Source organism: Dipteris shenzhenensis, chromosome 17 (genome assembly GCF_047967505.1).
Source record: "Dipteris shenzhenensis isolate YYH24624 ecotype China chromosome 17, Dip_SZ_1.0, whole genome shotgun sequence".
Taxonomy (NCBI): Eukaryota; Viridiplantae; Streptophyta; class Polypodiopsida; order Gleicheniales; family Dipteridaceae; genus Dipteris; species Dipteris shenzhenensis.
The window spans coordinates 34,791,570-34,818,063 of NC_141612.1; the positions used below are offsets into that span (position 1 = coordinate 34,791,570).

The 26,494-nt window shown below is 44.3% G+C and overlaps 1 protein-coding gene across 1 annotated transcript in view; it reads right to left on the minus strand.

Annotated features, from left to right (window-relative positions):
- Positions 1-9,686: 9,686 nt before the first annotated feature.
- Positions 9,687-26,494, minus strand: part of LOC147892033 (Transducin/WD40 repeat-like superfamily protein) — a 128,934-nt gene continuing 112,126 nt past the window's right edge. Inside the window, exons 18-22 of the mRNA XM_087387872.1 lie at positions 23,257-23,349; positions 22,977-23,078; positions 22,517-22,877; positions 10,776-10,913; positions 9,687-10,604 (exon numbers count right to left, since the gene is read on the minus strand). Of these exons, the coding sequence (XP_087243998.1) occupies positions 9,783-10,604; positions 10,776-10,913; positions 22,517-22,877; positions 22,977-23,078; positions 23,257-23,349 (1,516 nt within the window). The 3' untranslated portion in view covers positions 9,687-9,782. The remainder of the gene's footprint in view (positions 10,605-10,775; positions 10,914-22,516; positions 22,878-22,976; positions 23,079-23,256; positions 23,350-26,494) is intronic.

Consider the following 26,494-nt stretch of genomic DNA (forward strand, 5'->3'; position numbering starts at 1 on the left):
TGGGAGGTCAAAGGGCCTCAAAGGGAGGGAAGGAAGCAAGGTTGAGAGAATAAAGAGCCTCTAGAACGCCCATGGGTGGAGGAGGAGACTAGAACGCCCATGGGTGGAGGAGGAGAATGGAAGGAGATCTAACGGTTGGGAATCCACCATGTTTTTTCACCAAATTTCATATATTAAAGAAACGTTCCCAAGTAATGAAGTTTAAAACAATACTTAACAACATAGAAATATAATATTTAAGATGGCATGCGATTCCTCTCTTGATTGACAATCAATTTCTAAAGTTTTCTTTTTACGACAAGCAACCAAGGGAGATGTTTGGGTTTTCTCAGACCCCCTTGAGCCACGTGTCATGAATCTAAGCCCTTGATCTGGTTTCATCTTATGAACTTGATTTCGTTTGATATAAAAGCTAAGCTTTTGACTAAAGCACTAAAACCATATAGGTGCTTTTTGCAATAAAAAGACTATATAAACATTTCAAACCTATTCGATTTGAAGATTGATTTGCAAGTTTGGGCTTATTGGCATGTGAAGGTTTGGAGAACCTCGTGATTACCTTATGCTCTACTCTCACAAGTGTAAAAGCTTGACTTACTATAGTGATCAAACTCCCATTTTCCCGAGGTTAGAGAGGCACATAACACTGGCTAAGTGGACAGTGACAATGTTACGTGCTCTACTTCCAACTTCCTCTAATGACAGTTGTCTTTTTGTGATGTCCGGAGTCTATTGAACGATCTGAGAATGTTGGAATCATCCTACTCAAGGACACAAGTAGATCCTCTTAGGGTCCCGAATATTGTCTCTCACCGTTGGACTACGATTACGACTATTGACATTCAGGTAATATGCCAATTTCTTATCCATTCGTGAGACTTATCCATGGCGCTAATATTCTCAATGTTATCTCGGCACCCAAGGACTGTTCCCTCGGATTATAACTCTTTAGGGAAGGAAGCGTGCCACCTCCCTGTCCACACTATGTGTGGTTATAATAATTACGAGTACTGAACCCGTGCTTTGCGTGGGTAAAGGTGCATGACCACATCCTCAACCACTCCCCATCTGAAGGTGGATTTTTAATTCTTAAATTGCTAATCAATTCACCTTGCATACTTGGATTGGATTTTGAAATTTTGGCTAAGTCTTAACCCATGGCTCTGAGACCTTCCATCTCCTCCTTTCATTCCATTAACCTTCCATCTCCTCCTTCCTCCCGAAGGTAACCTTCCATCTCCTCCTATGAGATCTTCCATCTCCTCCTTCCTCTCGAAGGTGACCTTCCATCTCCTCCATTCCATTGACCTTCTATCTTCTCCTTGCCCCCAAAGTTGCCTCTTGTCTCTCCACCTCCTCCTCCCCAAAGCCTGCCTCTTGTCTTTCCACCTCCTCCCCCCTCCAAGCCTCCATCCAAGAGCTCCTTGTTTGTGACACGTGGCAGGATCGTGTCCTCTTTTTTTTTTTGGGTGTCTGTGGTTAATAGGTTAAAGATATATTAAATATTATAATGTAATATTTTCAATTACTGGTCCATTCAAAATTTCATGTTTTTAATCTAAATTCTTACAACATTCCTCTCGTTTAATGCATGTTATTGATGCGAGAGAGCAAGGAAAGCATAGTACCACCCTCTTATGTGTCAACTATAAGTGGTTGCCATATTACAATGCAATGGCAATTACCTTCTCACCATTTATCACAAACGATCCAAGGGTACCTTATAAGAGCTCTAATTTATAGGAGTTAGAGGACTATAAGAACCCCTTCTCTTTTTATATGGTAATTTTTAGTATTCTTGTTCCCTTCCTTTTTTTAAAAGTATTAAAACCAACTTTGTCTCCATATACCTATTCAATCCTTGTGAGAAAATAAGGGAGAAAAACAAGTAAGTAAAAATTCCATAACTCCCATATTAGGACATATTAAGGATATTATAACTCTCATATTAAGACATTTGTTCTGATGAAGTGCTCTTTGACATCAATGTGCTTTGTCCTAGAGTGATATACTGGATTCTTGGCCAACGCTTGAGCCGATTGATTATCACAATATATTGTTGTTGGCTTTGATTCGTCAAAGTAATCTGTTCCTGACAAAAGTCTTTTGAGCCATATAGCCTCACATGCACCTGTAGTGAGTGCCCTATATTCTGCTTTAGTTGAAGACAAAGAAACAGTTGGTTGTTTGTTTGAGAACCATGATATAGCACCTTGACCAAGGAAAAATGCATATATCTGTGTGGATCTCCTAGTCTCATGATCTCCGACATAGTCACTGTTACATTATCCATGCAACCTTGGATGACTTCCTCTATATTTTATCCAAAACTGTCTTGTACCTCTTATGTATCTCAAGACTCTTTTTGCTACATTCCAATAAGACTGTTTTGGATTTGCCATAAACTGTGCAAGTGAGCTTACTGCATAACAAATATCTAGCCATGTGATAGTCAGATATATATAAGAGATCCGATGAGCTGCCTATAGTACCTGTCATTGACTGTAGCCTTTTTTGAATCTTTAGTAAGTTTCAAACTCTGTTCCATGGGAGTGCCTGCAATCTTGCAATCTGCCATATGAAATGTCTTCAGAAGACTATCAACATATTTGAGCTGACTCATAACGGTGCTATTTGAATCTCTCCAGAACTCAATACCAAGACAATAGTGCATAAGTCCAAGATCTTTCATGTCGAACTTTGCAGATAAGTCTTGTTTTAGCTTCTTGATGAAGCGCTCAAAATGATGTGCACAAATGCCAGAAAATAGCCTGATTAAAGGCTTTACAATGGTGGCAATGTGAAGTAAAATGTGCAATAGTCTGCAATCTGCCCACACTGATACAATGTGCCAATACCACTGAAGACAGCACACTGATTCAAAGATGGTAGGGAGAAAATGTAATGAGTGTGAAACCGCATGTGAGCGTAGGGACTGACTTCGAGTAGAAACTAGTCAAGAATTTTGGGCATGGCTTAGATTGGTAGCTTGGAGAAATTCAAATCGTCTCCACTATGGCAATCTAGTCTACTCTAATCTAGATCTAGATCAACCATCGATCGAAGAAAAGAACGGCAAATAATTTCTTTTTCTTTGGTTCTTTTTATGTGCTGGGTTAGATGCGTCGATGTAGAGGCTAATGTGCATGAAGGAAGTGGATTTGTCGATTAGGCTCAAAATTGAGTGATAATTGTGCCAAAATGTGTGCATGCTATGACGAGTGCATAGAGCATGAAAAATCGAGCGATTTTTCTTTTTGGAGTGCCCTCAAATTCATCCTGGATCAAGAGATACGACTTGATCTAGGTGGAGGGGCAAAAAAGGTGCAAATTTGTTGGCAAGCTTAATACCTTGACTCCACCATTCGCACTAATCTAAGTGTTGGGATATAAATTTGTAATATCATATCTCTTCTACAACTTCTCTTAGAATTGTGCTTGCAAATTGCCTCCAAAAATTTCTAGTGCCTTTTCAATGATGCTTTCATTGATGTTGATCTTCTTAATTCGATAGACTATGTATCCCTCCTTCACATTCATTGCATCTATCAGCTTGGTGAAGTTGGTGAGAGAATCCAAATAGGGCTCTCCAAAAGCATGTGAGGTGCTCTCGTATGTCACAATTTCAATAACAGGGAAGGAAAGATTGTGTGAGGAGCTCTCACACTGTGCTGCAGAGGGGGAGGAAAGGTTGTGTGAGGAGATCTCGACCTATGTAGAGGGGGAGGAAATGTTATGTGAGGAGCTCTCAAACTGTGCAGATACATTTTCGAGCTTGATGTCTCTAGAGGAATCCATTGTGAGAGGGGATAGAAGTTGTAGGAAGAGTGCAAGGGAGAAAGGTTGTGAGGAACAATCGAGAGGAGTAGAAGATGAAACAATGAAGGAAATAGAATAGTGGAGGATTAAGTTTACAAAAAGAGTGCAAGGGAGAAGGGTCAAAAGGAAACAGTCGAGACACATAGAGACGAAACAGTAAAGTGGAGGCTTAAGTAGATTGAGGCCACCATGGTGGTTAACTCAAGTGAGGCCTAATTGATGCCCTGCATATGTGATCAATTCAAGGCGCCTCAAATTTTGATAAATTGAAGTCTCGAATTTTGATTAACTTAGGCCTAATTGAGGCTCAAATTTTGATTACTTCAATGCGCCTCAGGTTTTGATTACCACTCCAAGTAGAGTGCTAGTCATCATTGGGCTTGCATGTTCATGAGTGATTACCACTTTGAGTAGAGTGCATTTAATTACCTGTCACTAGGGTTGCATGCACATGAGTGATTACCACCTTGAGTACAATGCAGTTGATTACTCTGGATGGGCTTGCAGTTAATTACTAGCCACTATGGTGGCATCTCCTTCATGATTATTTGGATGGGCTTGCAGTTAGTTACCAACCACCGCATCGTAGCTCTTTCATGATTATATGGATGTGCTTACAGTTTAACTACCAGCCACTATGGTGGCATGTGATTAAATGGCATCACTGCAGTGGCTGCTTGCATCCATGCCAATCACCGCAGTGGTGGCCCATCACCTCCGGGCTTGCATGTTCATGAGTGATTATTTTGATGATTCCGTAGACTGCCCCGAGTAGAATCTATTCATGAGTGATTATTTTGATGATTCAATAGAGTGCCCGAATAGAATTTGTTTATGAGTGATTATTTTGATGATTCAGTAGAGTGCCCCGAGTAGAATTTGCTCATGAGTAATTACCACCCCGAGTAGACTGCAGTTATCATCGGGCTTGCATGCTCATGAGTGATTACCACCTTGAGTAGAGTGCAGTTAATTCAACTAAATAGGCTTGCAATAATTACCAGCCACCGCGGTAGGTGCTCCTTCATGGTTATTTGGATGAGCTTGTAGTTAATTACCAACCACCGCAGTGGCAACTCTTTCATGATTATTTGGACGTGCTTGTAATTATTCACCAGCCACTACGGTGGCATGTGATTAAATCATTTTAAATTTGGACGGCCGCTTGCATGCGTGCCATTCACCATGGTGGCCCCTCTTACATGCTCGTTGGATGACTAAGTAGAGTGCCATCGAGTGTTGATTCCAGTATTATAAGTATAGAGTGCGATCTGATTAGTATTTGGCTACTTTGCTCCAAGCTCTGCACTTCCCTACTTTGCTTTTATCAGCAACCGTGTTCATCTGTTCTCCTATTTATCCAGCACCCTCATCTCTTTTCACCTATTCATCATCGCCATGCCTTACAATGTCACCCCATTATTGTCTACTTTCTCCTACAAGGCAATTGTATTGCACTTCGAAAGGAATTGACATGCTTGTACTTGTGCACAATCTTCAGGTTCTCCATCAACTCCTCGCAAATCTCCACATCGCTAACTTGCCTAAGATGGACACAGCTTTCTTAGTTGTGTTCTAGATGTTGATGAAGGGCTAAGTATTTTTATGCGGAGTACTCTTGTATTGTCGGCCTCTTTTGATCATGCATGCACTTGTGCATGGTCTCCAAACTCTCCATCGAAAATATGCTTGCCTCCATTGGCCCCCTTGTATGAGATGCAACAAGCTAGCCTCCATACTTGCTGGCTTCTATGCTTCCTAGCCTTTATGAATAAGATTCCAAGTTTTTTCAGTATGCTCAATGAGGCTCTCAGCATTGATTGAGTTGTAATCTATAATTTCTTTTAGTCAACTTTTGCTTGGGATGTAATCTCTAGTATTGGCCTTTGTAATCCTCAATAAAGATGCTCAATGAGGCTCACTAAGTTGTTATCCTCTTTGGATGTAATCTCATTGGATGTAACCTCTTTGCTCCAAATATAATCTCATTGGTGTAACCTCTTTGCTTTGAATATAATCTCTTTGGATGTAATCTTTTTTCTCACTTGGTTATTATCCTCTTTGGATGTAATCTCTTTTGCTCTGGATGTAACGTCAAAAATTGTTGTTGTCACAAAATCTTTTGCTTCAGATATAATACTATCATTGCAAAACATGTTGTTAGTGTTACTCTAGTAGTGAGAGTTCTAAAGAAGGACAAATTGATTTATGGTTTACTACAACAAAGTGGTCGTCACTGTAATTGTTGCAAAATCTATTGTTATTGTTGTTACTTCGATAGTATAAATGGTTCTAAAGAAGCACAAATAGCATACTTTTTCCCTTGTTTAGGATTTACTGCAACTAGTGCGGCCATTGCACAAGAAAATACATTTTCCATGGTTTGGGATTAACTGCAAGCAGCACTAAAACAGCTCCAAGAACCAGCACAATGGTTGTATGGAAATATCTAGAAAAATAGAATTAAACTGCAATGAAAGAAGTCATTGCATATAACTATTGTTATTGTTGTCGCTTTGGTGTGAAAATGCTTCTAAAGAGGCACAAAGAGTACTATTTACTGCAACCAGTGTGGTAGTTGCACAAGGACGAAAATAGGAGCTCCAAAATAGGACTATGTGCCCTCCTTTAGGATTTATTGCAACCAGTGCGGTGGTTGCACAATGAAATGCCATCCAATGGGGTATTCCAAATGGCGCACTACTTTGATTAGAAGGCAGCAAGAGGCCATGCCACAAAAGGTGATGCCAATTGCACACATGCCTAGTATGGTTTCATGTGTGACTGGCATCGCCTTTTGTGGCTCCTTATCATCAAGTTGCTGCTTATTCTCCATCTAGGAACCATTCGGGTATAGCACCCGATCCAAGGAATGCATCTGACAAGAGGTATGCACGATATTGAAAAAAAACTTGAAAGAGCAGTTTATATCTTCCATGGCTTTCTGATGACAGCATAACTGCCATTTTCTTAACTTCCATTGATTATTCTGGGCCAAGCAATGGAGGGCATCTTAATAAGCAAATTGTTTGTTGAGGGACATTGGGCGTTACTGCATAACAATAGTAAAGTGCTAAATTTGGCTCTTTGCATTTGCGTAAGTCACCCAAGTAGCATTTGCCATATTCTCATATGAAATTTTGCATGCCCCAAGTGAAACAATTCCATGCCCAATCTGCATCTATTGAGGCATGCAATCCAAGTCTATTCGATGCACTGGGAGGCCAAAATGGAAAGTTAGATCTCAAAAAGTGATCCAATAAACACAGAATAATCAAAGGCCATCTCACAAGTAAAATCATCAAATTGATCTGCATGAATCATGTACCATCGATGTAATCGATCCCAATACTAAGTAAATGCATTATGATGGAAGGTGTATCCAGTATTAGTAGGCATAAGATGTTGCCATAAGTCACAAGCATGCAAAGTGTCAATCATACTAGTCCAAGCATCCCATTCTCTTTGCAGCATATGAGATTGATGAGCATACTATCCTCTGTGGCAAGGGAATTATTAAAATCCCTTCAAGGGATAGTTACCCAAATGATGCCACATTTCAGGCCACACAAAAGTATGGAGGCATAAATCGAGGAAAATTCCTAAACGTCCCGATTTATCATGCATTGAACAATGAGGTAGCAACCATGTGGATCATTATTGGCCATCTGTGGCTGCAAATCATGATGTATGAACAAAGAAGCCCCTGAAAAGGAAGAAATGCCGACATTGAATATATGAAAACCCGCAAAGTAACCTTCACAACAGCCAGCCAGAGAATGCTGATTATGTTGTTGCAAACAGACATCATGTTGCTTTTGACTAATCATGTAATCCCAAACCAGCCTCCATTAATTTATGTTACAGTGGCATTGAACTTAATACGTAAAGCATTTGATCGATATGTACATGAGCATATGTATTGCCAAATTAAGCCTCAACCTGCATGGTTGCAGCAGGTTGTGGTGAGCTAACGTACACCTCACAATGGATCTGCACAAACAACCAAAGACCAAAACCTGCCAACTCCTAAAACATCAACCACCAAAGCCTCCTTTGAGGTGGATGCGATCTCCGTCCAATTTCTACTACCCATTGCTCTTGGCTTAATTGTTTTCGCGCACACGTGCACACGAACGCACGTGCATGGGCACATATGTACTATTTGCAAATGCTATTAAACACAAAAAATGTGGCTTAATTGGCCCATTTGAGGATTGATGACCCTATGGAGGCTTCAGATATGAGCTTTTAAGGTTGTCGACTCTCCAAAAGGTGGTGATATTTGAGGCCATCTATATAGCCTAGGCATTAAGGTTCATGAAGAAGTAGCACTGGCCATGGGGTTGATAGAGTGATGCAATGCCTAATGTAATTAAGACACATGAAGTAGCCATTAATAAAGATTTGATGATATTAACGTGAAGTTTAGAAAGATCTCAACGTGATGTTTGCAATGTTTATACATAGTGAGATATGAAGAAATAGTAGCTTTGCAAATTGCATGCTGACTATGCATGTAAATGGGTTGGCAACATGAGAATTGAAAATTCCACTTGGATTTGCAATCCTAGAAGGCCATGTATTCGAATCCTCATGCATAAGCAAGACAAGAGATGCGTGTCAAAGCCACCCAAGCTACTTCATCATCAAAAGAATTTGCAAAGTGCTATGTAATGAGTGCACATGTTCAGTGCCACCACGGCAAGATTTATCACAAAGATTCTTGTTCTTATGCCATGTGGATTGACCTAGCCTTGGTTAGGTAAAAGTAATTAGTCTAACTAACCTTGGTTAGGTAAAAGTAATTAGACCTAGCCTTGGTTAGGTAAAAGTAATTAGAGCTAATCTCAATTAATTGGGTGATTGGCAAGATGTACATTAGCCTATAACTTCTAGGCAAGACACAAGGATAAGAAGGCCATTAGGTCAAGAATTACTATTCTGCCACTAGAATGGGTGTGTTGTTGAGGAGGACCAAGTCGAAGATGTACAACAAAAACAAAGTGAAGCAAGTTTAAATATGGTTATTATGTCTGTGTGTCTAGTGCTTCAAATCAATACATTCATCCAATGTGATGTACTAGAGGTAATGAGAACATACTACTGGAGAGTGGTAGTTTGGATATGGATACACCTCATCATCACTTCTCGATTAGGATTGTATTTAAGGTTGTATGTGCGCCTTGGCTCATTATCCTAAGCATAATCTTAAACATGCATGAGGAGATAAAGAGCTTAGGCTCTACACTTTGTTTCATGCTCAAGTACTCATGTTTTGATCACCCTCTCTTGTTATGTTCTCTTGCATTTACATCGTATACTTTTTTAATATCCGCTTTTTATTAGTATGACAACCACCTAACTCCATCATCATACAACTTAAGACCATTCCAAGCATGGGCATTGTCAAAATTCGCCTAGCATTAAGGAACTCACTGTTTAAAGTGTTTACGGATCCTATAGGGAAGGGAACACGTTTCATCTAAGGCTTTGACTAGAGCTTTTAGGAGACATTTGGTGGGAAAATTAACCTCCTTCCATATGTCAAGCCAGCCTCTTATCAAGCTAACAACACCCTTTTTCTAGCATTATGAATTTTCTTTTGCCTTTGGGAAGTTGCAATATCATTTCTGAAGATTACTGGATACATTGTGACATTCAATCTTAACTCTTCATTTTGAGTTTGTATCATACTATTGTCTTCTGTATTAAATATCCACAAGCATCATTCAGCCACCGAACCCAGATTCACGATTTGTATTGTGATCCAAAAATATCAGCATTCTGCAACCTCCAAACAACAGCTGAATAATTTGGTTACACAAAATATTGCTTTGGTAAGACTGTTGTGGTAGAATTGACAATAGCACAACTACAGCATGTATATTACCATGGAAAATAGTGTACAAGGTGTGAAAACCCCATCCCAAAGTGGGATATTAGGACAAATAATGATTACTTCAGGAGAAAAAATCAACCAAGGGAGCCAACGAGGGTGTCCCATTTTCTTGAGAACCAACTACATCAGAGGCTTTGCTTTCATTGGTCAGTGATGGGTTAATGTTGTCAACGTTAGACAGTTGAGGAATGCTACCTGGAGCCCCTGAAGAAGGAAGAGAGACTGTAGCCATCATACTAGGAAGCTGTTGCATGTTGATGGCAGGCATTGGCTGAGAAAGAGTACTCAGTAAAGGATCAGGGGAAATACCCACAGGTGACACTGAAGTTTGTGATGTACTCATCACACCAACCGGAGACACTGTAGCCATCATGCTAGGAAGCTGTTGCATATTCATGGCAGGCATTGGCTGAGAAAGAGTACTCAGTAAAGGATCAGGGGAAATACCAACAGGTGACACGGAAGTTTGTGATGCAGGTAAGCCAATGGAAGATGCTGTAAGTGAAGCTTCACCAGCTGAACTGAGCGATTGTGGTCCTTCAAGCTGCAATGGTTTGGCAGGTGGCCCTTCAAGTAGCAGCGGTTTCCCAGGTTGTGGAGGATTTTGCTTCATTCCCGTAGTCTTACCAGATATTCCCATTGCAACATTCCCAAGATTCTGCCCAAGGTTGGAGATCACATTCCCAGGAGGTAATATCTCAATCAGAGGTTTTCTATTCGTTTGAGTGAGGTCTTGCAAGACCAGTGCTTCTTCAGCTGATGCCCGAGACCCGATCTGAGTTAGTGCAGGGATGGAGTTCTTGGTTGACACAAATCCTAGCTCCTTTTGAAGAACATGGTTCCACGTTTGAAGAATGCTTTTCAATGTTGGTCTCCCATGTGCCTAAATTGCACACCATGACACAAGATAGAAATGTCAGTATTACCATTAATTAAGAATACCAGCTCCTGATTTTGGTAATTCTGCGGGTGTTGCACATGAATCTACACAATCGAGCAAGTAATAAACTTGCATGTACAGTCCCAGAAAAAAGGAACACAAAATCATACATACTTGCGCATGCAATGCAGCTTCAGCATACATTCCTGTCTCTTGTAAAGCCTTCTCTAACAAAGCAGAATCCCCTAGTAGAGCTGCCCCAAGAGCGGCTTCATGGCCCTGACCAGCAGCAATCATTGTATTCACCAAGACCTGCAGCCAACCCAACCACGAACATTTCCAATTACTAGCTCTCTCTCTCTCTCTCTCTCTCTCTCTCTCTCTCTCTCTCTCCTGACTCCTTTACAGATAGATGAGAGATGTGCTCTCTTGCAGCTGTGGGATGCAGCTCGCAAGGAGGGGAAGTAGGCAGTAGTTTGGGACAGACATCCATCACCGGACCCGCCAATCACATGATCGTCCACCCACATAGGGGGGCAGGGTCTATGAGATGCAGGATACCGAGACACCATTTGGAACCGTAATGGTACCCTATGGTCAGAGCCTGGGAATTTCGCAGAGTCCTATACAAGACGAGACATAGTCTTCTACACAGAGACACCTCACAGTCCAAAGCGCCCCTTACCGATGGTCAGTGGATACACTTGGGAGTCAGCCTACAGGGAGGAGACGAGGGAGACGGGTGGAGTACGTGGTTCAAGAGGAGTGGCAGTCCTATATAGATCATCTCTCATTGGGGCGATCTCAGTTGAGAGGAGGGACCCATATTCTAGGTTCATTTGGATCCGATTATGACACACGACTAGTCGAAATCTCTTCATAGCGATCTGTTATTTCCCACCAAAGACATCACACTTCGCCAGGGCAGTACGGGAGGAGGCTGAGACATCACCATACACACCTCTCCACCAAGATATCATGGATTTTCCGAGCTGCGGAGATGTTCTCCTAGTTGGGGACTTCAACACGAGGACGGGGGCACATCAGGTGCCACTGCTAAATTTTCGAGAGGACACAGTTTTACTTCCTAACATAAATCTCGCTGCGATCTCAGTTGAGAGGAGGGACACACACTCTAGGTTCATTTGGATCCGATTATGACACACGACTAGTTGAAATCTCTTCATAGCGATCTGTTATTTCCCACCAAAGACATCACACTTCGCCAGGGCAGTACGGGAGGAGGCTGAGACATCACCATACACACCTCTCCACCAAGATATCATGGATTTTCCGAGCTGCAGAGATGTTCTTCTAGTTGGGGACTTCAACACGAGGACGGGGCACATCAGGTGCCACTGCTAGATTTTCGAGAGGAGACAGTTTTACTTCCTAACATAAATCTCGCTGACGCTGGCATATCACGAGTGTCCGCTGATAGACGGCCCCTATTACCTCCTATGGACATGCACTCCTTGATCTAGGTACAGCGCATGATCTCATTCTCTATAATGGTCTTGAGCGATGGCCCTCCTCCAATGGATTCACCTGCTTTCAACATGGAGGAGGGTCTATTGTGGTTGATTACATCTTGAGATCGCCTGCATTCACATCACATCACGGACTTCTCTGTTTCACCACCTCCACCTGGGGCTGATCATGCATATCTTTTCTTTAGTAACCACTCCTCGCCTTGCAACACCACCCACTTCCACTACCTATCACGACATACACTTCCATCACAACCTCTCACCAAGATATTCTGCAGGACTCTCCTGACATAGATCTCGCTGACGCTGGCATATCAGGAGTGTCCGCTAATAGACGCGCCCCTATTACCTCCTATGGACATGCACTCCTTGATCTAGGTATGGCACATGATCTCATTCTCTATAATGGTCTTTAGCAATGGCCCTCCTCCAGTGGATTCACCTACTTTCAACATGAAGGAGGGTCTAGTGTGGTTGATTCCATCTTGAGATCACCTGCATTCACATCGCATCATGGACTTTTCTATTTCACCACCTCCACCTGGGGCTGATCATGCATATCTTTTCTTTAGTATCACCACTCCTCGCCTTGCCACACGACCCACTTAGACTACCTATCACATCTTGAGATCGCCTGCATTCACATCACATCATGGACTTCTCTATTTCACCACCTCCACCTGGGGCTGATCATGCATATCTTTTCTTTAGTATCACCACTCCTCGCCTTGCCACACGACCCACTTAGACTACCTATCACGATATACACTTCAATCACAACCTCTCACCAAGATATCTTGCAGGACTCTACACTCTACTCACATACATTGACCACATACCTCTTCTAGAGGACTGCGCCGCTCTGATTAGCCGATCACTGCACAAGGCTGCCCTTCATGACTTCTCGTACACCACACGCTCCAATTGTCCACCACCTCTAGGGTTCGTGCCATGCAATAGCTGTACAATGACCACTGTAAGGCTCTTCGTTGACAACTCCGATTCGAATCCAAACATGGCCTACCGAGCGAACCTAACACGTTACGCGAGTATCACCATCTAGTTCGTCAGAAGAAACGAAACGTTGTCAAAACGAGGACGAATTACTGAACATCATGTTCAGTAATAACTCCAAAGACTTTTGGCAACGGTTTCTTGAACGGCAGTCCCCGTCACTAGTGACTCACAGATACTCAAGTTTGCAACAACTACGCCCGCACACTATATGACATCCCCAACCAGCTCACTCATGATCTCTCACACACACCACGACCGACCTCTTGCACTCTATTCACTAAGGGGGGTGTCAAAGACGCGGTCATCAAGCTTCACAATGGCTGAGCGAAAGATCACGAGGGTTTATGCGCCGAGTTTGTTGCATACGGGATTGATATCCTAGCCCCTATCCTAGCAAAGCTATTTAATGAAGCAGTTTAACTAAGTTTCCCACGCACATGGACCCTCAGCACTATCACACCTATTCATAAGGCAGGGGATCCCACGAGTACAAGTAACTACAGCATATATGCCTCAGCACATGACATGGAGTCAACCGCTATGAAGAGATGTAGGGACTCAGAGCAGAGGGACAGGTAGGTTTCTGGCATGATCATGGGACCATGGACCACATACTTACCCTCACGAGTGTCATAGAGGAGGACAGGGCACAGAGACAGAGTGTATGTTGCTGCTTTGTGGATTTCCGCAAAGCCTTTGATACAGTACCACGAGCACGTCTCATGCCAGCGACATACCCATGACATCAACCTCTTCCTTCTCCCCTGGGATAGGGGGGTTGCCACAAATTTCATCCCTCCCTCCCTCTCCCGTTACAGCCATAGTTTTTTCCATCCGTTACCATATGCATACGTCATACAAGTATGGAAGTATGATTGGAGTATGTTCAGCCCCTAGGGCTGAAACATACGTGACCCTAATTTTACCCAAAAACATTTAGAAAAATATACATTGTGCACATTACATTGACATAGAGCTACAAAACTTTCAACTTGAAACTTGAAACTTGAAACTTCAAACTTGTATTCATATTAAAGTCATGAATCATGATTCATGAAAGTTGAAAGAGTCCAGCCTCCAGAGACCAGAGTCATCTGGAATCTGGATTCTGATACATAGTGTCAATGATAGATCAATACTACACCAAACATCATGATCAAGGTAGTAGGTAATAGAAACTTGGAAGTAGGTACTACACCAAAACATCAAAAGCAAAACATCATATAAGAAAAGGCTGCCACGGCTTGGAAATAAAGCAGAAAATTGAAATGCATCACAATTCACAACCGATGAGGCTCAAGCCTCAAGCTGCATCCTCATCCTCATTCTCTTTCTTATCCTCATTCTCATCATCTGCATTAGTGCCATCCTCCTCCTCCTCCTCCTTGATACCATCCTTGAGGCCAACCACAGACAAAGTTGGCCAACACTGTACGGAGTACAAATTATCAGCGAACAGATTAAAATAGTGCTAAAAAATGTGTTTTCCAAGGTTTTGGCCAGGCACAAAATCGATCCCCCCCTCCCAAAAAAAAAAAACAAGCCCCAAAACCCACCAACGAGAGTAATTTATTTATTTATTAAAAAAAACCTCGTACGAAAGGCCGTATGGAATACCGTATGGACGGAGTACAGAAACATGTACGTACGCATACGGACCTAACTATGGGTACAACTCTCTTAGCGCCTATGACACCTACTTGGGAGTTGTCATACATTGCTCCGCATTACGCCTCAACCTCTCTCCCCTCTCCCTCTCAGTCAACCTATGCTCCCACACCCAGTTGGAAATGCCACATCCATGCCACTGTCGTGTCCATATCTTACCCACAATCACCACCCACTATTCAGGCTCATCCACATACTTTTGTGCCATAACCCTTCCAGTTTCAGCTAGGACACCGACAAGCTGACACACCAGAGGCTTGGAAGACCTTGCTCATGGAGGCACACAATATCCATGTGCGCGAGGTGGAGCTAACACGCTTCGCACAAGAGCAGGTCTACTTCACCCAGGAGCAAGACCGTGTCATATAGGACCAGGCTCATGCCATTCGAGAGCAAGATGATGTCATTCAAGGACTCGGACAGGATATCTCGCAGCTCCAAAAGGTCACAACCATACGCACAATCCCAGGGAGCACTCCAGTTGTTGAGGCACAGATTGCGAGCATGCAATCTATAATTGAGGAGACTTCCAGATGGGTCGATGTGGCCAAACGGGAACCTGCAAAGGAAACCATTTCGGCTACCCTCATGGCACAGCAGTAGAGATCTAGTAAGGCTCTCAACAGCAGAGTCCGCGGGATCCCGCGCATTAAGGCTACACCGATGATAGATGCGACGGCTTTCATGGCCACTACTCGAGGTGTAGCTCGGCACAGGATCAAGAGGATGTGGCGGGTGGGGAGAGACTCCAAACCGAGCAACCCATGATCATACCGTTCCATGACGCTTAGGCCGGACTTTCGTCTTTACGGCGCAGGTCAATCCTACGAGATCAGCCAACCATCTCCATGGATGAGAACCTTACCCCCCTACAAGTTGAGGAGAGGCACTCCATGTTGCAACAACGGGATCAGGCCCGCAAGGATGGAAACTGGACGGTGGTGTGAGATGGACGACTTCTTACAGGCCCCTGTCGAGCATCAGGTCAATCCTACGAGATCAGCCAACCATCTCCATCGATGAGAACCTTACCCCCCTACAAGTTGAGGAGAGGCACTCCATGTTGCAGCAACGAGATCAGGCTCGCAAGGATGGGAACTGGGCCGTGGTGCGAGATGGACGACTTCTTATAGACCCCCGTCGGGCATCCCCCCCCCTCCCACATAGGGAGGCAGGATCTATGAGACTCAGATCTTCGAGACCCTGTCTTGGACCATTTGAAACTGTAATGGTACCTTATGGTCAAAACCAGAGAACTTCTCGGAATCCTATACAGGTCGTGACATAATCTGTTGCACAGAGACACATCAGAGTCCAGAGCGTCCGCTACCAATAGTCAGCGGGTGCACATGGCAGTCTGCGTACAAAGATGAGACGAGGGAAACAGGGGGAGTATGAGGGTTAGGAGGAGTAGCAATTCTTTACAGATCCACCCTTTTAGGGACCATTTCAGTAGAGCAGAGAGATGCACATTCCAGGTTTCTTTGGATCCGGATCCGACACATGGACAACAAAGATCTATTTGTTGCAGTATGCTACTTCCCTCCCAAGACCTCCCACTTTGCTAGAGATATTTGAGATAAGGCTGAGACATCTCCATTTGCAACTCTTTATCAGTCCATTGTTGACTTCTCGAGCCGCGGAGAAGTCCTCCTAGTTGGGGACTTCAACGCGAGGACAAGTGCCCATCAAGTACCACTCCTCAACTTTAGGGATGATTCCATTCTACTACCAAACATTGACCTTGAGGGAGCATGTATGCTACGGGTGTCGGCTGACAAGCGAGGCCCGGTCACATCTTATGGACAGGCCCTATTGGATCTAGGTAGAATGCATGATCTCATTATTTATAATGTCTTGATAGATGGACGCCTCACGCGGTCTCACATGATTTCCACATGGGAAGGGCTCTAGCGTTGTTGATTACATCATGGGATCCCCTACTTTCACATCTCGCATCACTGATTTTACTGTAGCACCTCTTCCTCTAGAGGCTGATCATTCCTACCTGTTCTTTAGTATTTCCACTCCCCGTCGCACAGCACCTTCCACCCTGCAGATTCCTTACTCCACCTATCATGACATACGCTTCAACCACGATCTCTCACATATTTACTTAAGTAGTCTGTACACACTTCTCACTTATATTGACTTCATACCCCAATTAGAGGACCGTGCTCCCCTGATCACCCGCTCACTACACGAGGCTGTCGTTCACGCTTTCCTCGCTCCACCCGCCCACCACCACCTGGGAATGTACCTTGTAATAGTTGGTACGATGAAACCAAAAACAATCTTCCAAACAAACCAGAGATGCTACGTGAGTATCGTCGACTGGTACGTAGAAAGAAACTAGATTTCGTTCGCCAGAACAAGGAGAAAGCACTGAACATTTTGTTTAGGCGGAGATTTCTAGAGGGACGGTCCCCCTCACCACTCACTGACACTCAGGTCTGGTATAACAATGCACGCACGCTATATGATATCCCTATTAGCCAGTTCCTGACCTCTCACATATGCCACGTCCCACATCCTACACACTCTTCACCAGGGGGAGGAGTGAAGGATGCCGTAATGAAACTTCATAATGGCTGAGCAAAGGATCATGACGGCCTATGCACTGAGTTCATTGCATATGGGATTAACCTCCTAGCCCCGATCTTAGCAAAGCTCTTTAATGAAGCTATTTCTTTGAGGTTTCCATGCACCTAAACCATTAACACTATTTCACCCATCCACAAGGCAGGGGATCCCATGAGCCCGAAGAATTACATGACCATTATGATTGAACATGTCATGTCCAAGATTTAAGCATCAGTGCTTGATTCTGAAGTCAATCGATTTACAGAGTGTCTAGCACTTAGAGCAGCAGGACAGGTTGGATTCTAACGTGATCATGGAACCATGGATCACATTCTCACGCTCAGATGTATCATCGAGGAGACGAGGGCACGGAAGCAGAGGATTTACTGTTGCTTTGCAGATTTCCGCAAAACATTTGATACAGTTCTGAGAACCCGCCTCCTCTGACACTTACATTGTTTGGGTTATGACCAAGAGATCATTTGGGCTTTCATGGCACTTTACGAGAGTCTCGGACAGAGTCCGGACACGGTCTGGGTGGACAAATAAGATCATGAGCACTATTGGTGTCAAACAAGGGTGTTCTTTATCACCTATCCTATTTGGTCTCTACATTGACGAGTTCGAGACAGTGATGCAAACATGGGGAAGGGATGGATGCTCTCTTGCTAGCAACTCAGCAGTGGGGCTCTAGAGACACCTTGACGCACAACAGCTTTTTTGTGAGTCTCATGATTTGAAGGTCAACCTTGGTAAAACCAAGGTTATGACCTTCAATACATCTCGAGGCATCATACACCAAGAGCAGTTCACGTTTGATGGGTTCATGAAACACGTATCTTGGGGTTGTCTTCTTCAGACCCATCTTCACTATGAGACCCACGTTGCAAGCCTGCCTGGGCAGGGGATACGCTTCATTGGCCAGACTAGAGAGGCAGTGCTTCCGCTCACACTTTCAGGATCCACGGACCAAGGGGTTGCTTTTTAACTCCTTGGTCCGCTCAGCGGGGATGTATGGCAGCCCTTGTTGGGGACCAAATTTGTCGGAGATAGAGAGGGCTCGTGTGGAGCGACTACAAGTTCTCATGCTACCGCGGATGATTCGTGGTAAGCCATCCGTTCCTCACCAGATCGTTATGACTGAGTTTGGGTCATTCCCATTACAGCTAGATGCGGCATTTCAAGTCATCACATATCTGTATCGAGTCAAGGAGTACGGGGATTACACTTTTGGACGCAGCAAACTACCATGGCTAGTATTGTCCTCCTCTATGGCACTATCAGCAGGAGGTGACCAAAGATGTTGATATGCACGCAAGCCCTTGATAAGGCTCACCCTAAACCCTAGACTGGTCAACTCATGGGGCAATCATGTTATAATATACCTTTGTAAGACTAGAATAAGTCCAATCATACAAATTTATATTTTTTATTGTTCTAAAGATAAAAAATCTACATAGAAAATAAAAGAAAAAATGAAAGAGAAGAAAAAAGAGGTAAACAAAAACTTTTATGAAAAACAAAAGAAAGACATACTTAGCAAACAAAACAACACTTATATCGTCATCAGTGCCCAAGCATAAGCAGCTATATTGGGTTTCTAAAGACCCTCGGAGTCTCTTGGGCGAACCCAGTGCTTACTAAAATACGTCAAATAAACAAAAGAGAAAGAAAACAAGAAATAAAGAAGAAAGGAAGCAAGTGACTAAGCAAAAATAAACAAGCAAGTCAAGAAACAAAATCTTCCAAAAAACTGGAATCTCTCTCTCTCTCTCTCTTTTAAAACATAAAAAGCTAAATGGCCCTTTACACTTATGTATCATTTCTACAAAGAGGAAAAAATACATTTCTAACTTATGTTTGCTCTTGGATGTAGGCCATCTTCTGGTGGTTCTACTGATGCCCTAAAGGCCATGGTATGTGCCTTGTAGGCATAGATATAGGCACTTATAGTTTTAGTGCCTTTTAGCCCACTTAGGACACTTAGTCCTATGTGACACCTAGGACACTTAGTCCTAGGGTCTAGGTACAAGTACTTTGTACTCTTTCTTTTCTAATACTCTAGTTGACATGACGGCTAAGACTCATCGACTCTTTGTACCTTGTATTCTCTCTTTTGCCTATCGATCCTATAGTGGTATCAGAGCAAGTTTAGATTCGTATCCTGCCCCCAAACTCGCATCAGCTCCTTTCAGCTTCTCTGCTTCTTCATCCGTACAACTGATAGACGCACCGTACTTACAGTCGTACAACTCCCGTATCTGAGCCACCATACCGCTCCGTACTTGCGCCACCGTACAGCCATACAGATTGGTATCTGCATTGCCGTACATCCGTACAACAGTCTCCGTACATGTTTCCGTACTGCACTACATACGTCTCTGTATAGAGCTCCGTATTGCTCTTCGTACCTGCACTCCGTACAGTCAGTGTGCATATCCCGTACTGTGTTTTCCGTACAGCCATACATCATGCATCCGTACAGCCGTACATTGGATTCAATATTGTTCCGTACATCACTTCAATACATGCGCCATACGTTGTACCTGCATTGTACTTGCTCCGAGATTTGGTACAGCATTTGGCACGCGTGAAATCATTTGCAGACATTCTTAAAATTTGGCCCTTTTGAGGGCTTCTGTTATCCTATCTTCCTACAGTGAAAGCCTACATCTTGAGGTCTATACTTTGGGACAGATGCACTTTTGCAGTCAATTTAGTTGCCACATCTAGCTATGAGGCTGAGTACATGGCAGCTTTCACTGCTACAACAGAGTGTTTGGCTTCGACAGTTACTTACAGATCTTGGTATTCGCCAGACATCCTCCACTATTGTCTACATTGATAGCCAGAGTGCTTTGGCCATTGCGCGTAACCCAATGTTTCATGCGCGTACCAAGCATATTGAAGTTCACTATCATTATGTTCCGGAGCGGTTGTCAGCAGGAGACATAGAGTTGTCCTATCTTCCCACAAAGGACAACATAGCAGATATGTTTACAAAGGCACTTCCTCGTCCCAAGTTCGAAGTCTTCCGACAGGCTTTACACTTGGTTCCCTTTGTTACATGATCTGACATCCATTGTACATTCATAGGTGGCTATATCCTTTTGGATGAACATGTGCTACCATGATTAGAAAATACCAGGTATTTTGAGACGTTCCCACAAAGGACAACATAGCAGATATGTTTACAAAGGCACTTCCTCGTCCCAAGTTCGAAGTCTTCCGACAGGCTTTACACTTGGTTCCCTTTGTTACATGATCTGACATCCATTGTACATTCATAGGTGGCTATATCCTTTTGGATGAACATGTGCTACCATGATTAGAAAATACCAGGTATTTTGAGACGTTTCCAGAATACTTCAGCCCATCCCATGGAGGGGTGTTTGTAGGCCATCTTCTAGTGGTTCTAGTGATCCCCTATAGGCCATGGTATGTGCCTTGTAGACATAGATATAGGCACTTATAGTTTTAGTGCCTTTTAGGCCACTTAGGACACTTAGACCTATGTGACACCTAGGACACTTGGTCCTAGGATCTAGGTACAAGTACTTTGTACTCTTTCTTTTCTAATACTCTAGTTGACGTGACGGCTAAGACTCATCGACTCTTTGTACCTTGTATTCTCTCTTTTGCCTATCGATCCTACATTTGATAGATTTTCTTTTAGATAATCTTTACATCACAATAGGTGATTCTTGGTTTCAACAAATTATAGGAATCCCCATGGGCACTAATTGTGCCGTCTTTTTAGCAAACTTTTATCTTTTCACTTATGAATTTGAGTTTATGCAACGTCTTATTTCTATTAAGACCTGCCCTATCATTTTACATAAGCTTAGCCAAATTAGGCGTTTTATAGATGATTTAATTGTACCAGATGTTCCTAACTTTCAAGACTTTATGTACAAAGACGCTAGTGCTTTTGGAGAAGGAATCTATCCTCGTGACTCTTGTGAACTGAACTGCACTTCAAGAGGGGATTCTTGTATTTTCTTAGATCTTAGACTTTTTCAATCTACCATAGGATTAGAGGTTGATATATATGATAAACGTGAACAACCTGAATATAGTGATTTACACATTATAAAAATGCCTCACATTGACTCAAACATTTTTGATTTGGCAAAATATGGAGCCATTTCTTCCCAATTCCAAGGGGTCTTTTATCACTCAATGTAGTAATTTGATCACTTTACTATTACACAAGAGGTATAATCCAAGGAAGAACTAACTAGTACTAGCCTGCAAGGCCATACCACGGGCTAAACCTAACAAAAATTGCAAAGCCAAACATGGTAGACAGTTACTTAAGCTCATTTTAGCTTGAATTCTGATAGAAGAGTTAAGTCTACTACAGTACATTAATCTTACACAGCAGAGCGCAAACTTAGAAGTAATGCTTTACAATACAAATTAAGAGGAAACCTTCTCATTCATAATGTCAAATCCCATTTCCTCTTTGATCATTTATTTTCATTTTCTTGACCAAGATTAAGGCTACTCATAAAATTAATTCTTTGTTAAAGCATCACTTTCTTAGTGATGTAAATAAATGGAGGTGACTCCGCTATGAGGAAGCAACTGAAGACCAAATTCATCAATTAAAAGGAAAATAACTGTAATATCTAGCTTCTGATGAGCGCTTAGTTGGGTCTACATAATTGGGACTTCCTCAAGATGGAGGTAAATCATCCCATACACATGCACTCACAGTCATTCATACACATGCACTCACCATCATCCACACATGCTCGCACCCACATCTGCTCACACAGACGCACACAGGCGTGCAACCTCTTTCTTTTAAGTTACAACTGCTTTAAAGAGGCGTTTATTTCTAGGGAAGTTACTAGCTGAAAAGAAATATCCTGGGTTCTCTGAAACAAGATTTTGTGCACTTGTATCAGATGTGAATGCTAGACTCTGAGAATTCGCTAATGTTGCAAATCTCTATGCTAAACTGATACCAAGATTCAGACCAAAAGATGACTAGTCATTCCATCTTCCCTAGTTATTTGCGGCACTATTAGGGAAAGAAAAAGACTACTTGTCTTCCATATTCATAGCTCGTCTCCTTGTACAAATTAAAACTATAGTGCATTTTTCGTGTGCAAACCAAAAAAATACGGAGAGTCAAAGACTAGATACCCCCAATCGGGTGAGCTCGCCATGAGAAGCAAGTCTTAGCGCCAAACCACGCAGCTCGTGAGATTGCAATGCTCCTTTTACTGCCCCAGCACTAGCAAGCTGCCTGAGTGCCTGGCTAGCAATATGTGTTTGTCCTGTTGCATCAGCTGCATCAATCAGGTCTAGAAATTCTTTGGCAAATTTAATGATACCCTGCACAGCATCTGCCATGTTCTCGTATGTTAATGGTAAGTTCAAAATGCTGGCCGTGTCACTGGCTGCATCTGTGTCCTGTCCAATGTTTCTGCTGTTGCTAAGCGTAAGCAGGCACTGAAGTGCCCTTTTCAGATCATTGCTCTGTAGTGCCAGATCAAACTCTAACCTGCAGTTAACTAACGTAATTTAGAACGTCACAGAGAAAAATGTATGACCAAGATACAAACAGACTTGACAGACACTTCTTGGAAGCTTGATATATCACCTTTTTGAAATCCCTGGCAAATGCAAGGCTTCAGTGGCGTAACCCATCCCCAACATGAATTGGGCTAGGTCATCATGGTGCTCCCTACCCAGTCGTGCTGCCCTGCAGTAAAGAGGACCATAATATTCCTTCAGCCTTACATCCTTGAGTTGAAGAAAACAGTTATCTAGAATGATGGTACAAATAAAAATGCAGAACCAGGGAATTACAAATGTATCCACAACTATCTGCATTCAGCTATCAATGCAGAGCAGCCAAGAGATTACATCGTATGACTTACCATTTTACTGCACTGATTGCATCACCATAAGCAGCAAGGCACCTACAGCGAATTCCAGGATGGCCTAAACCAATAGCATGTGCAGTCATGTATCTGCAAACAAGGCCACTCTTTTATAAGACAGTAGAAGGGCAGCCTCAAAGACTAAATGTACTCAGTAAAGATCATATGTGGCTATATGTGGCTCTATAGCAGATAATCTCAGTCAAGTTATCCTTCACTCTCTCTCTCTCTCTCTCTCTCTCTCTCTCTCTCTCTCTCTCTCTCTCTGCCTCCCCTCTGCTCAGCCTCTCCACCTCAGCCCCCCCTCACCCGCTCAGCCCATCCACTCAGCCTCTCCCGTTAGCCTCTCCACCTCAGCCTCTCCCGCTAGCCCCTCCGCTCAGCCTCTCCGCCTCAGCCACCCCTCACTCACTCCGCCTCCCCTCCACTCAGCCTCTCCGCCTCAGCCCCCCCTCAGTGTGGAGCACCAGTTGTGCCAGCAGTTGAGGGTTCCCTTGCAGTCTCTCTTGTCTCTTTCTATCCTTTCCAGTTCAGTTTGTGTGTGGTTTGCTCTCTCTCTCTCTCTGCCCTGCTCGCAGCTCCGCCTGCAGCTGCCCGCCCCTCCGCTCCTGCTAGCTGCTGCCCCGCCTGCAGCTCCCCGCTCCTCCACCCCTGCTCACAGCTCCTGCTCCCGCCCTCCCGCTCCTGCTCCCTGCCTGCAGCTCCTGCCGCTCCGCCGCCCCTCCACCCGCGGTGCTCCTCCTCCCTCCCGCGCTGCGCTGCAGCCCCGCCTGCTGCTGCAGCTCTGCCCACCCCTCCGCCTAGGCCTTTAGGCCCCCCACCCACTCCCTCCTTCACCTCCCCAGCTCCAACTGCTTCTCTCTCCCGCCATGCCTCACAGCCCCCCCCCCCCCCCCCTCGTGGGCAGCTCCCTCCTTCACCTCTCCACCTCCGGCTTCCTTACCCTCCTCGCCCTGGGTGTGCTTCCCTCCATGGGGGGGGAGCCCATGCTCCCGCTCCCGATCGTGCACTAAAACCTGCATCAAGGGGACACGAATCAATCCAAGGCAATGGCAAAAGCCGAGAAAGAGACGGATAAAGCCAAGAAAGACGACAACAACAACAACAAAAAACAACAAGCACAACTGAAACTTGAGGATGTGAACACGCGTGTCAACCGAAGTGGACTCGGGGTTGACAGCAAAGCAAAGGCAGGGCCCACTTCAGCCTCAGCTTCAGCCTCTATCTCTACTTTGACTTCAGCCCCCGCTTCAGTTTCAGTTTCAGTTTCAGTTCAAGCCTCAACTACGCTCAGATGTATCATCGAGAAGGCGAGATCACGGAAGCAGAGGGTTTATTGTTGCTTTGTGGATTTTCGCAAGGCATTTGACACAGTCCCGAGAGCCCGCCTCATACGGCGCCTATAGGACTTGGGTTATGACCACGAGATCATTTGGGCTGTCATGGCACTTTACGAGAGAGTTTCTGGCAGAGTTCGGGTAGGATCCGGGTGGACAGACGAGATCATGAGTACCATCGGGGTTAAACAAGGGTGTCCTTTGTCGCCTACCTTGTTTGGCCTCTACATTGACGAGCTTGAGACAGTGATGCAGACACAAGGGGGTGTAGGTTGCTCTCTTGCAGACACGCTGATCTAGATTTTGCTCTATGCAGATGACATGGCTCTCTTGTCTTCCTCAGCAGAGGGGCTTCAAAGACACCTAGACACACTACAGTCCTTTTGTGAGTCTCATGATTTGAAGATCAACCTGGGTAAAACCAAGGTCATGATCTTCAATACATCTCGAGCCATCATGCGTCAGGAGCAGTTAACATTTGCGGGGTCATTTGTTGAGATAGTTTCATCATACACTTATCTTGGGGTTATCTTCTCCGGACCGAGCTTCACTATGAGACCCACGATGCAGGCACGCTTAAGTAGAGGGTATGCCTCATTGGCCAGGCTAGAGAGGCAGTGCTTCCACTCACACTTTCAGGATCCACGCACCAAGGGATTGCTTTTTGACTCCTTGGCTTGCCCAACGGGGATGTACGGCAGTCCTTGTTGGGGGGCAGACTTGTCGGATACAGAGTGGGCCCGTGTGGAGCGGCTACAGGTTCTCATGCTATCACGGATGATTCGTGGTAAGTCATCTGTTCCTCACCAGATCATTCAGGCTGAGTTTGGGTCACCCCCTTTACAGCTAGATGCTGCATTTCAGGTCATCACATATTTGTACCGAGTTAGGGAATATGGGGATTATACCTCGGGGCGTAGCAAGCTACCATGGATAGCTTTATCCTCTTCTATGGCACTTGCAACAAGAGGAGATCAGAGGTGCTGGTATGCACGTACAGAGAGATGGTTTGAGCGACTGGGGCTCCACATGGATAGACTACCTCCCTTCTAGTATAGCATGGATGCTCTGTTCTCTCCCCTCTTATCACACGAGGTCAACCAGATGATCTGTGAGGATCTACTACAGATACACACTTTTCGGACCTGGTTGGAACCGAGTGAACTCCCAGTGAAGCTTAGCTTCTACAGAGATCACTTCTTACATATTACAGCGGAGGGTTTCATTGACCCACCAGGATACACACAGATTCACCTACCCCACTCGATGAGGATCTCTCTTGGGCAGTTCCGGGTCTCTTCACATAGACTTCGCATCGAGAGCGGCAGAGCAGAGCGACTACCCAGGGAGCGGCGCATATGCACACTATGTGACATACAGGAGGTTGAGACAGAGGAGCATTTCATCTTCAGGTGTCCTGTGTACTATGAGATCCGAGGACGTTTCCACTGCCTCTTCAGAGATAGTTATGGGATTTTAGCCCATTTCCTCTCCTACCCAGACCAGCGGTGTTTGGCAGGTTTCATTCATGAGGCACTTAGACACCGCGAGAGGATACTCCAAGCACGGAGACAGGAGCAGACTTCTCTTGGTTGATCCCTCTCAGAGCTCTATCACGGAGTTCTTTCAGCTAGATCACATGGACCCCCACGAGACGAGGCCTCGACATGACCGTGACCTGGAACCCGTGACCCGACAGCTCAGACAGAGGGTCGACACACAGATCACACTTGGAGACATCCCCTCCTTGTTTAGAGTTGAAGCCCGACCGACGGGGGTCACAGTAGCCCTCGTTAGACGTAGAGCTACGACCAAGAGACGTGCCAGGACCGCACCTCTGACTGGGCGACAGCACTCTATTGCCGACTTCATGCCTCCACTGCCTCATCCATCCTGAT